Genomic DNA, 13,183 nt, shown 5'->3' on the forward strand with positions numbered 1-13,183 from the left:
GGAGGGTAGGAAGAGATTAAGCAAAGATCTTACATACATACTAGAGGCCCGGTGCACAGATGGGGTCACTGGTACATGCACTGGTGGGGTCACTCAGCCTGGCCTGAACCCTCTCACAATCCGGGACCCTTCGGGGGATGTCAGAGAGCTGGTTTTGGTCCGATCACCACAGGCCAGGCCAAGGGATCCCACCGGTGCATGAATCAGTGCACTGGGCCTCTAGTTAATAATAAGTGTTGTATAAGATTCTACTTTTTCTATGTCCCTTTTTGATCATATTCTCTCCTGGGTAGAGAACCACAATATCACTCAGACCTTAGTACTTACTTCCACAGTTAAATTTTTGACATCATAAAGAAGATATGGTACCTGCTCAAACCTCCCATAATCCCTTGTGCACACATCTTATAAAGCACTTATATCACTACTAGAGGCCTGGTACACAAAAATTTGTGCACTCGGGGGTGGGGGGTCCCTCAGCCCAGCCTATGCCCTCTTGTAGTCTGGGACCCCTCAGAGGATGTCCTCCTGCTGGCTTAGGCCTGCTCCCCAGGGGATTGGGCCCAAGCTGGCAGTCAGACATCCCTCTGGCAGCCCAGCAGCCCTCGGGGGATGTCCACTTGCCAGCAGGGAGCAGACCTAAACTGCAGTCAGACATCCTTAGTGCTGTTGAGGAGACAGGAGAAGCTCCCGCCACCACCGCTGTGCTGGCAGCCATCAGCCTGGCTTGTGGTTGAGCAGAGCTCCCCCTGTGGGAGCGCACTGACCACCAGGGGGCAGCTCCTGCATTGAGCATCTGGCCCCTGGTGGTCAGTGTGTGTCATAGTAACCAGTCATTCCCAGTCGTTCTGCTGTTAGGGTCAATTTGCATATTACCCTTTTATTATATAGAGGCCTGGTGCATGGGTGGGGGCCAACTGGTTTGCCCTGAAGGGTGTTGTGGATCAGGGTGGGTGTCCCCCATGGGGTGCCTGGCCAACCTGGGTGAGGAACTGATGGCTGTTTTCAGGCTGGTCAAGCCCCGCAGTGGGGACCCTCACCCCATGAGGGTTTGGCCAGCCTGGGTGAGGGGCTGATGGCTGTTTTCAGGCTTGCCACAGCCCCTTCAGGTTAGGGGTCCCTGCTGGGGTGACTGGCCAACCTGGGTGAGGGGCTGAGGGCTGTTTGCAGGCTGCCCAAACCCCCTTCAGGGTGGGGGTGTTATGCCCAGAGCTCGGGGTCCCCAATAATCCACCACCAGGGAGCCTCCTCCGATGCAAAAGCAACGAGTCTTTATTGATCAATTCTAGAATTGGCTCCCAGCCTCTATCCGGCGCAGCGGTGAGGCGAGAGAGCATGTCCCAGGAGAACAAAGGCTATATAGGGCTAGCTATTTGGGGTGGGCTTTAGGGGTGGCGTGAGTTACAGAGATTGGTCAGGGTTTTACAGCATAAGGGTCAGGAAGTGACCATCACATTCTGAAGGTTGGAGCCGTCCTCCACTGTAGCCTTATTAGGACCGTAGCTACATGTCTGGAGCTTCATTGGTCCACTCAGGTGGGTGGTTCGGAGAGTTAGGACAATACCAGCATTCTTGTGGTCACTCTCGGGGGGGGGGGGGGGGGCGGCTTGGGCTGAGGGCCCAGCCTTGCAAGACAAGATAGAGGAGAGGGAGAAGAGTATGTCCCTGCTTCGTCCTTGAAGAGGGAGGAGGGTGCATTTCTGCTTAGTTCTGCTTAGTTCTTTCAAGTTCCATTCTGTCCCTTCAGGGGTACCCACTGGGGTGCCTGGCCAGCCTGGGTGAGGGGCTGAGGGCCATTTTCAGACTGCCTACACCCCCTTTGGGCGGGGGTCCCCACTGGGGTGCCTGGCCAGCCTGGGTGAAGGGCTGATGACTGTTTTCAGACTGACCAAGCCCCCCAGCGACTGAAGCTCCCAGCCTCTCCTTTTATTGTTTTTTGTTTTAAGTCAAGATTCAGGTCAGTAGCTCTGTGGCCATGGCGACTGGAAGCAGGTATCTGGGGTTTATTTACCTTCTATAATTGAAACTTTGTTGCCTTGAGAGGAGGCAGCAGCTGGCTGGGAAGCTTGGCTTCTTTCATCACCGGGGCAACCAAGTCTCCTGCTTGCTGCTGGCTGCCATGTTGGTTGGGTTAATTTGCATATAGTGCTCTGATTGGCTGGTGGGCGTGGCTTGGGTGTAGCAAAGGTATGGTTTTTGCATGTTTGTCTATTATTAGGTAAGATACTAGTATTTCAATTGTTTGTAGGAAAGTTGTCTCTCCCAGTAAAATGTGAGTTCATTGAGGTCAAGTTAGTTCAACAAAATTTATTAAGTATCTTTTATGTGCTAGGTAGTTTGCCAGGTGTTGGAGATGTAGAAAACAATAAAAACAGTCTCTGATTTTGGGAAACTTACATCTAGTAGGAAAGACAGAGTTTTCAGTACTATGATAAGTGCTAAGATAGTGTCCCAATTATGCCTCAATTAATTAATTATCTGTCTAGACTTGGTGGGACCAGGAAGCAGCAATATCGGCCTATCCCCTGGTACTTCAATGTCTAGACAGCTGAGCCAAACCGGAACACATGAACACACAAGACAGAATTAATATGCAATCACACAAGGTTTGTTTACCTATTCCTAGTGGGTCCTAGGCACCAGCAAAGGCCACCCGGCAATGCACACCAAAAGAGGACAATGAAGATGGAGACAGACAGGCGGCCGCAGTTGGTTCAGGCTTGCACAGCAGAGCAGTCAAACAGGAGCTTGTCTCAGGGAGCAATGTGGAGTCCTCCTCTCATCAGGCAGGAGACGTCCACTGAAGAAAATCTGGTGCTTATATAGCCTGTAGTAAACAACTGGTGTCTTATCAGTGTGGGCCAGACGGTGTGCCTTATGCTAGGAGCAGGGTGTTTATGCTTTAAGGGCTCAGGACATTCACATCAAGACAGTGGGGCCTTCATCACATTTTGGAAGTTACAGAGTATTGGGGTCTTCACACAGCAAACATTTCACACAATAATTATTTCCACACATTAGAGGGGAAATATGACCATAACATTATTATAACAGATAGCGATCAGTTCTTACCTCAATCCAAGGGAACAAAGGAGCTCAGAGAGCAGTTCTTAGCTCAGTCAAGGGAACAAAGGATTCCTCAAATTGGCTACTGACCTGAATCTTGAAGGGAGAATAGGAATTAACTAGTAAGGCAGTTTCAGTGAAGGTGGGGTCTGAAGTCAGGGAGCAGTTGGTTGCTCAGTGACTGGTTTAGGAATTAAAGATAGTGGGTACATGCCGGAAGCCGGTCCAATCCTTGCTGCTTGACACAGTCGCTGCAGGGAAGAAACATCTACACAGCATATGTTTCAAGGGACCTGGCGTATATGGCATACTGTTCTTAATATGTTTGCTCCCTTTCTTGGAGCTATGTGTTTTAACCAAGGTCACCTCTCCGAGAAAGGTTGTTTCCCCAGGTAGGGATTTTTCCCTGATTAGGGAGGGAATAAAACCCCTTAACTAATTGCCAGGCGGGTAGTTAATCACTTTAACTACAAACAATCACCCTTAAGCTACAGAATCTTTACTCCCTGGAATGGAGATAAACACCCTAACCTTTGGAATAGAAATTGACAGGATTAAAATCAACTGGTATAAATACAGATGTAATAAGACAAAGAACAGAACCTGGCTGGAGAACCTAGAGAGAACATGGCAAGAGAACCTGAACAGAACCTGGCTGGAGAACCTAGCAAGAGAACCTGGACATAGAACTTGGCTGGAGAACCTAGACAGAACTTGGCTGGAGATCCTGGCTAGGCTGCTGATCAACTGAACGCTGTCTCCGTCCACACCTTTGGGAACCCCTGGACCTGCTGGGGCTGGACCCCAACAGGTACAGACTACTTCTCCCAGAAGACTCAGTGACAATAAAAATGATGTTATGAAATAGGTTCTTGAATCCCTACCTTGTCCCTCACAATGTATTGGTCAGAGGGAAGTCCTATGAGGTCTTGGTGTTTGCTGTCATAGATTTTTAGTTCCATTGACTTAAAGTGTTTTACTTCTCAAGCTCAATAAAAGTAGACTTTCACATTTAAATCCATTTTTTAAAAGTCATCCTTCAATAATATGTTGGAGTTATTTTAAAGAAATACATGAGTAACTTTATAGGTGTTTGAAACCCAAGTGTTTTTAAAAAAAAAACAAGTAATGAAATGTACTCTCTTTCTCCTGGACTTCCAATAATTTAACACTTGGAAAAATAGAAAAATGTAAGTTAAAACTATATCTAAAAATAGTCCAAACATATGATGTATAAGGAATTAAAATTTTTAAAGCCTGGCTTGTGTTTCCCAGTGGTTGAGTGTCGACCCATGAACCAAGAGATCACAGTGGAATTCCCGGTCAGGGCACATACCCAGTTTGTGGGCTGGATCCCCAGTCGGGGGTGTGCAGGAGGCAGTCAATCTATGAATCTCTCTTCACCATTGATGTTCCTATCTCTCTCCCCCTCCCTCCCTTTAAAATAAATAAAAACATAAAAAAATAAAGATCTACTTTCCTATATCTCTTGATGATTCTCATGGTGTAAGAAAAGTATTTCACCTCCTCTGTCCCTTTTTAAAAATATCTGCACAACTATATCTGTAATAGATGTTAGTTGGTTGTCAACCAATAGATAGCAAAGTCATTATTTGAAGGGAAGACCTTATTTATAATTGATGGTAACTATTGGAAAAATATGTAACATCGGATGTAATTGAGAGATTCTATATATAGAATCTGAGGTCATGAAGTCTGAGGTCTCATTAGAATTATAGTCTTTCTTTTAAAGAAAGTGTGGAATTATGATAAATGAAATGTTATCTCCTTCCCAAAGCAAAGTTCTTAGGCTGTCTACTAAGGAATTTTGGTGTCATTGCTTTTTCCTCTAATGAGACTAACCATTTAAATATCTGGTTTGACTTGTATTTCTGATTACTGATTGTGATCATTTAGAAACTTGCAAAATCTTTCATCACAACACCAATGACAGGCTAATCAACCTCTCAGAGCCAGAAGAAAGGGATTTTCTTAAATGCTTAACTGAAAAAGTTTAATAAATATATCACATAAAAATTAGGAAAAGGTCAACTTTGAAAGAAGTAATTTTTCAAAATCAGTTTGAATCAATTGCTGATAAAATAAATACAAGAAATTAAATTTATTATATAAATTCTACATCACTCTTTTTCCTAAAAATCCTCTCAATTGAAAATGAATATTATTTCTTGATGTTCTCTAAAATAAGCTGCCATGAACAAGTAAATAGAAAAAACAAAAACCAATTCAAACTATTACTAGTCCCTAAGAATTTTCTCTGAAATTCATGCTGATAAAAACTATGGTACATTTCTCAGCTCTCTTTAACTTTCCTAAACATTTTTAAGCTAAACATGTAAATAAAACGGTTTAAATATGGTGAGAAGTTAAGAACTAAAGCAGCACCAGATATTCAAAGGAATCTAATAAGCAAATCTGTGTGACTAAAGTAAAAAGACTAGTTTCAGTTTTCTCTTCTTAATTTCTTAAGTAATTCAATAGTTACTCATTATTATTTTTTCTTCAATGTTTCTGGTTACCTAGTTTGTTGGGGTCCAGCCCCATCAGGTCCAGGGGTTCCCAAAGGTGTGGATGGAGTTGGCAAAGAAGGAATGACACGGAGACAGCGTTCAGTTGGTCAGCATGGTTGGGTTCTCTCTTTATTGTTCTATTACATCTGTATTTATGCTATTTGATCCCATAAGCATGCCTCTGTAATTACATCATGGTATGTTTTGGGTCACGTTCTACAATTCCTTGTTTCTTATCTGACCTTAGCCAAAAATCCTGTCTCTATCTAGTTCTGTTGATTTTAATCTTGTCTAGGTTAATCTCTGTGTTCCATTACGAGGGCTATTCCAAAGTCACTGCTCTACTGATAGGCTACAAGGAAGTGACTGAAGGAGTTTATCCTACCCAGTAAAGGTTATGTCCTCCCAGCCTCGCTGCTTGCCTTCCCTGGGACTGCCCTGTGTCAGTGGGTCTCCAGGGGTATAGGCTTTGGTGCTTTCCCTGGTGGGCAGACCCCTGGTGATGTGGGCCCAACAAGTCCCAAATTTATTGCCAACACTCTTAGTCCAAGTTCTTCATAAGTGGTATATGGTATTTCTGTAACACTAGGGGGATTTACTGATTTATTCTCTTCCTTAGTCCTGTTAACCCCTAACCTGGGGAAACAACCTTTCTCGGGGAGGTGGTCCTGGTTAAACACATAGCGCTTAAGAGGGGGAGCAAACATATGTCATGTATGTCAGGTCCCTTGAAACATAAGCTGTGCAGATGTTTCTTCCCTGAAGCGACTGTGTCAAGCAGCAAGGGTGGACTGGCTCCTGGCAAATTCCCCCATTTTTATTTTTTAAATGACAGCGCGTGTAAATCAGTGGCCACCTCTTGGATTGGGTTGTTTAAGACTCAGAAGAAGACTTGTTTGTGATTTTGCTAACAGGTCAGTCCGAGGCTTAACCCTGTATCGGCTCCCCACACTAGTTCAGTGTCTGGAACACAGCAATTTTATTAAAAAATAAAATGTATTCTAAAACTTCCCCTCCAAAAGCTAGTTACATACACCTCTTCAGATCATGGGCTTGTATCTGCTCTATTATTTTGGATTTACTTACATATTTGGGTTCAAGCATTCATTGCATACTTACTATGTTGGCCTGATAGTCAGCATTATCAATATCATTGAGCCACATAAAATTTTTTTAAACCAGGAATCAACAAATGAATAATCATTTAACAACATAAATGTTATCTAAATGTCATACACACACACTCCTAGCAACCATAGTTGGAAAATGTATATACTGTTAATTCATTGTGAGAACAACCATTCCCTTTTGTTGCCCAGAAATCCTGAACAAAACTGATAAGGACTATCATAAAACACTGTATAACCCAAGAAATTCTGAGTCTCTTGAGCTAATGTGGCAGTAAAGCAGCCTGGGTAAAGCAGCATGATGTCATGGCAGGTACAGTAGCGGGAAAGGAACCGGAAGGTGAAAGGGCGAGGACTACGCCCTCCACCTTGCCCCAGGGTAAGGGCTATGCCCTCCATCTTACCTTGGCCATGTGCTCAGCAAGTTTCTTCCCGGAAGATAGTCAAGGGAAGTGCACGCCATCACTATGACCACATCCTGTGTAATGAGACACCGACTGGCGCCTGGCCAATCGGCAGGGCCCACAGTCCTTTCTCCTCCCCTTGCCCCAGCCCCCTATAAAGCCTCTCTCCACACAGAGTTCTCTCTCTCGGCCACTGGAGCTTACCGTTGCATCGGTGAGTGTGGCAGGGGAGCCAAACCTAGGTTTGAAATGAATGACTCTTTGCTTTTGCATCGGACTCACTGGCTCCCTGTGGGTTCTTGGGAATCTTGAAATCTGGGCACAACAAAGGATGTCATCAGGAGATCTTGAAAAGTCATTTATTTCATCCATGTGGCTCTCATTTGAAATGTAAGCTTTAGATAAGAATCGAAGAAAGCTTTCAGCTCAAAAAGTCTATGTTTTAGTCAAAATGGAATTTCTAATAAAAAAGAGACAAGGAGTTAAAGAATCGTTTCTATGGGCAAACTAAAGAAAAAGGAAGCAGATACATACACCGTGATCACTCAGATCACTAAAACAAACAAAAACTGAAGGCAAAATATTAACTGTATTTTGCAAATCACGTAAGGAACTATCACATTTAGTGGGTGTGATGAGATAGGCAGAAATGTGGAGGAAAAAAATTGCCTTATGCTTTACGCTTATGTATTATGACCAATATTTAGTAACCAACAGAATTTAGCAAAATATAAGGAGCCCGGGACTTCTCCATTAACTGTGATAAATGAATATTTTCCATTTGAGCCTGTGGTTGCTAGGAGTGATGTGTGTGTGTGTGTGTGTGTGTGTGTGTGTTGATGACATTTAGATAACATTTATGTTGTTTAAATGATTATTCATTTGTTGATTCCTGATTTAAAAAATGTATATGGCTCAAATAGATCAAAACATATATCAAAACAAAATGTATAGTCCTCCTACCCGGTATCAGTGCTAAGAATTTGAGAAATAATAGATATTATATAAGAGCAAAACCAGGTAAGTTATCTTCCATATAAATATTCGATTGGCTCACATCCTGAGAGTTGTAGTCATTTTGAAAATACATTTAATTGTAAATTATAAGCCCAAGCACTCCTTCCGTTTCCCTTTTCTTGAATTATCTTCCAAAAATATGACTGCAGACAAAGCCGTAAAGAAAATAAACTCTGGGTATTTGTGTACAGATGATGTGGCTTACTCTCTGGTCTGGATTTCAAAGATGCCAATGTAATGTGGACTGTATATAATTTTTAAAAGGATTTTACAAATTTATGGTTATTGCAGACATTTGGAAAATACAGAAAAAGTACAAAGAAGCGGAGGAAAAAATAAATCCTCCATCCAGGCAACGGAGGTTACCATTATTTACTTTCCATTTAGGCTTTATACTATATTACCTTGGTGTCAAGATTTAGTCACGTTATACACCATGAATATTTCTGCCTGTAAATAAATACTTGGCAGTTTTGAACTGTCTACCTAACATCTCATTTTGTAGCAATGCGATAATTTGTTGGCATCACGTGTAAAATAAAGAGCTACAGCTTATTATAAAAGACTTCTTAAATCCGAGCAAGAGAGAAACGCGGACACAGAGAAGATAGTGAAAAATAGCAAGACCATTAATAGAAAAAAAAAAGTGATCATAGCTCAAGTAGAGGCAAAATAATAGGGTTAATCACGTCACTTTAGGACAAAAGGGTCACCCAGCAAGCGTCTCAAAGTTTTTATTTGCATTTCGAATGGAGATTTACTTTCATTAGAGAAACTCGAGGTTTTCTATATAAACATAAGCAAATCCTCCAATCGTGTGGTCTCCTTTTAGATGCTCCGACTACCTTCAGAGAAATAAAACGTGTCCAGCACGAAAGCATGTCAGCAGCCCCGGGACTGCCCAGGGTGGTCCGCGCCGAGCGGAGCCAATCTGCGCCCTGCCAGGCCGTCGCCAAGACAACCAGAGGCGCGGGCAGGTAGGTGCGAACAGAACCCTCAGCGAGGGAGCGAAGACGCGCCAATGGCCGCGCGCCCGGGACTTGGCGCCCCACCAGGGCTGCGCATGCGCCGTCGTCGCTTCCCGCTCGGGGGCGGAGGGAGCTTTGGAACTCTCACTTTGCCGTCACAGGGCAGATGAGCACGGTGCCACCGCCCTCGCCCTCCCCTTTCTACCCTCCTCCCCTTTCCCCTCCCCTCGTCCCTCAGTCCTCTCCCTCCTTCCCCTCTCCCCCGCCGTCTGGAGTCCCCAGCGAACACCAGCTTCCGGCCAATGGCCGTCTGCGAAAGGGTGTCCCGCCTCTTCCGCTTTTACACAGGAGGTCGCAGCGGCGCCTGCGCGTCTACTGCCAGGGTCAGCAGGCCGATCCCCTGGGCGGAACACCAGCGCCTGGCGGAGCCACGCCCGGGGGGTCCATGGCGATGAGCTATAACTCGAAGGATGAGGTGGACGGCGGGCCCCCGTGCGCTCCCGGGGGCGCCGCCAAGAACCGGAGGCCGGATAACACGGCCTTCAAACAGCAGCGCCTGCCGGCTTGGCAGCCCATCCTTACGGCTGGCACGGTGCTCCCCACCTTCTTCATCATCGGCCTCATCTTCATCCCCATTGGCATCGGCATCTTCGTCACCTCCAACAACATCCGCGAGATCGAGGTGAGGGAGCGCGCGGCGTGGGAGCGGGCGCCGCCCGGAGCGGGACCCTCGCGGCCTGCCCCCCGCTCCCCCCCGTCCCCCCGTCCCCGTCCTCAGCCCCCGGGAGGCGGGCCCAGGCCTCGCCTCCCCGCACCTGCCCTGTCCTCTCCCTCGGGTTCTGGTCTCTCCGCGGCTTTCCGAATTCGCACTTTCGTCCGCGCTTCCTCTTGCGATTCACACCATTCGGGACGGAGTGAGCGTTTAGTGCAGAGGGTGGGGCCGAGGAAGAACACCCCTTCCGTGCGCGGTTGATGTGGCTCCGTGAGGATGTTTGTTTATTTATTTTTTTACCTCCCACCGAGGTTAAGAGCGAGAAAGGGGAGAGAGAGAGAGAGAGAGAAAAAAAAGTTATATCCAGACATGACTCCGGGAGAACTGACGTAGCCAGAATGTCATTCCCTGCGTGGGAATTGTCAGAGATGATCACCTTGGCCATTGTTGGGCAGAGGATCGGAGGCAGGCATGACGTCTTGGTGGTTGTTTTTTTTTGTTTGTTTGTTTTTTTAGCTAAAGAAGTTGTCGTGTGTTGCCAGGTCACAATTAGGACCGATGACCGACGTGTGCACAGGACCTTTTATTTGGAGCAAATTGATGCTTTCAGTTGTAGGGCACGATACAGGTAAAAGGTAACCTGAAGCTTCAGTTCCGGATATGCTTTTAGGCTCTGTGTGTTAATAATCATGCCCTACATCCGCCCTAGTTTTTGTTCTTTCTAGATTTTAAACTTTTTTTTTTTTTTTAAAGAAAGTGAATGATCACAGAATAAGTGGTGCACTGACCGCTGAGTATTTTACTGCTCGAAGACATGATAGAGAAACTTGGGGAAGCATCTTGAACCGCCAAAGCAGCCATCATAGGCTGTGCGTCCATCTGCAGTGAAGACAGGGTGATAGTAGAATGTAATACTTCGCGTAGGTGTCCCGTGTTAAACACCTGCTCGTCGTTTTCCTTGACTATCTGAGGGTGTTTTTATCCGTTTGGAGGGGCAGTACCTGGCACCAACTAATCTGGATTTCTTCGTTCTATCAGGTTATATCATCTCCTTCCCCTCTATTTTATGCATGTGAGTTAATGGGGCTTTCAGAGTCATTTTATTTCAACTACAGGAATAGGCATAAACATACCTGTTTACCAATTTAATTTACCTTACCTCTGAAAGCAAAATTGATATGTATATTTAATTGTACAGTGTTTAATTTTACACTTCTAGGTTAATAACAGTAATGAGAATAGTATCTATAGCACAGTTTTTAAATATTTTACTAAAAATTCAGTTTAGTGACTAGAGAAAGAGTCACAGTCTGTTTTTCCAGTGTGCATTTTTATGTGTTTTATCATTTCTGTCTCCCGAATAGTCCTTCAAATGTAGTACCTCTTGTTCTCTCAGCTACAGTAGGATCAAACAATACGAGTGAAGTGATGTATTGCAAGGACCGTGGGCTCTGTCTGGGCTGGGGTCAGGCAGTGCTGGGTTTAAATTCCATCTTAGTCACTAACTAGCTCAGTTTCTTGGAAAACTTCATCTCTCTGAGCTTCAAGTTGCCTTATCTGTAAAATACATAAATAATGCCTATCTTTTAAAAATATGAGAATTAGAGTCAGTGTAGATAAGACTCTTGGTATTTATTAAGTTTGTATAATAAATAGCTACTATTATTATGATTCTTAATCAGATGATAAATGCAGCCAGACAGGTTGACATTTGGTGGTAAGCTAGAAGAATATTGTAAAATTGAGGCAGAAACCCAAACCCAGATGTCTTTATTTCCATCCAACCTTAAGCTTTTGCACAACATTAGGATTCTTACTGCAGTGTTAGGAGGTAAGAAGAAAATAATTTAACATTAGATGTTTTATCATCTTATTTAAACTTCTTAAGATAATAATAATGAAAGTAGCAATAATTTGCAATTTTATGTGATCGGTATTTATTATCAAAACTCACCTTTGTTAGTATATATTATACTATGAAAATAAATATTTACTTCCTTTGAAACTTTTGGGTTTTGAAATGAAATAAGGCTCTTCACCTTTATACTAAGTAGTTGGTGACATGGAAATTTCTTAAATAATTCTTCTGTATATACTTCTGATTCAAGTGGCTTGAAGGGTCTACTGCAGCTTGGTCTAGTTAAAAGGATACTGAAGTTAAAAGTCAAGGCATTAGAGTTGAAGTTCCATCTCTGTTAGTGACCCTAAGCATATTTTTCAGTCTCAGATTTTTTACTTGAAGAACCAAAAGATTCAGACTCGATTTCTAAGGTGATGTTTAATTCTAAAATTGTATGACTTCCAACTTTAATGTGATTTTTTAAAAAATGCTGCATATCCAAATTGCATCTCCTTTGGAACTAGAGGAAATGAAAAGTAAAACTGATTAGGAATTTTGTAACCAACACTGACATAAATTGTGAGAATAGAATCAATTTTCTTTTTTTAATTTGGCTGTTAAATATGTAGAAAATTGGTTCTGAATTGAGCCTGGAGTTTATTATGAGAAAAACCTAGGGAGCTTTCCCAAAACACACGTTTGCTTCAGCCTACTCTCCACCCTTTACCAGATACTAGTTTAGTTTAAAATATGCCGAGGGTTATTTAAAGTAAAGGAGCAATGAACATTTCTTGCCAACATTTACTTTCATACTATAAGTTGCTCACGCCTCTTAACTTATTCCTCATCTTTTAAAAAATTTTAAGAACATTTGTTTTTGTGTCATATTACTAGGCCCAAGGAGATTTGCCAATAGTTCTTTTGTAATATAACTTAAAGTGCTAAGATTAAAAATCCAAGCTTTTTAAGTGTAAAAATCAGTGGGTCTTTATGATAATTCCAGAAATGTTATACTTAAAATTACTGTTGTTGTAAAGCACATTGGACTCACCTGACAAAGATGTAAAAAAGGTGTTTTTAATTTAATGCTTATATTTGTTAATATATCTTCCTCCCACCCCCATTAGGTTCATATATCTTGTTTAGTTGGTTTTTAGATTTTCTGTAATAAAATGAAAACTGAGGTTGTTAATTTTATCTTTCATAGGAAAATATTTAATGTCTCACTCAACACTAAGGTTTAATATATATATGCATGTGCATATATAAATATATTTTATTAATCCTCACCTGAGGATATTTTTTCCATTGATTTTTAGAGAGGGAGTGAGAGAAATACATCCATTGATTGCCTCCCACATGCATCCCAACTGGGGCTGGGATTGAACTCAAGACCAGGGTCCGTGCTCTAACCACTGAGCACACCAGCTAGGGCTATCTTCATATGTTATTAGCAGCAATGAATAAATATTTCCTTTAATTTGGCAATTGTAGGAGTCAGGCACATTTTTCTACCTC

At 43.1% G+C, this 13,183-nt stretch overlaps 1 protein-coding gene across 2 annotated transcripts in view; it reads left to right on the forward strand.

Annotated features, from left to right (window-relative positions):
* The first annotated feature begins 9,400 nt into the window (after nucleotides 1-9,400).
* The window catches only part of TMEM30A (transmembrane protein 30A), a 40,662-nt gene continuing 36,879 nt past the window's right edge, over nucleotides 9,401-13,183 (forward strand). The window contains exon 1 of one of the 2 annotated variants that reach the window (XM_059701149.1): nucleotides 9,401-9,795. In XM_059701149.1, coding sequence (XP_059557132.1) covers nucleotides 9,559-9,795 — 237 coding nt within the window. In that variant the 5' untranslated portion in view covers nucleotides 9,401-9,558. The remainder of the gene's footprint in view (nucleotides 9,796-13,183) is intronic. The other variant, XM_059701148.1, reaches the window with a different exon arrangement.

This window comes from Myotis daubentonii, chromosome 6 (genome assembly GCF_963259705.1).
Source record: "Myotis daubentonii chromosome 6, mMyoDau2.1, whole genome shotgun sequence".
In the NCBI taxonomy this organism is placed as follows: Eukaryota; Metazoa; Chordata; class Mammalia; order Chiroptera; family Vespertilionidae; genus Myotis; species Myotis daubentonii.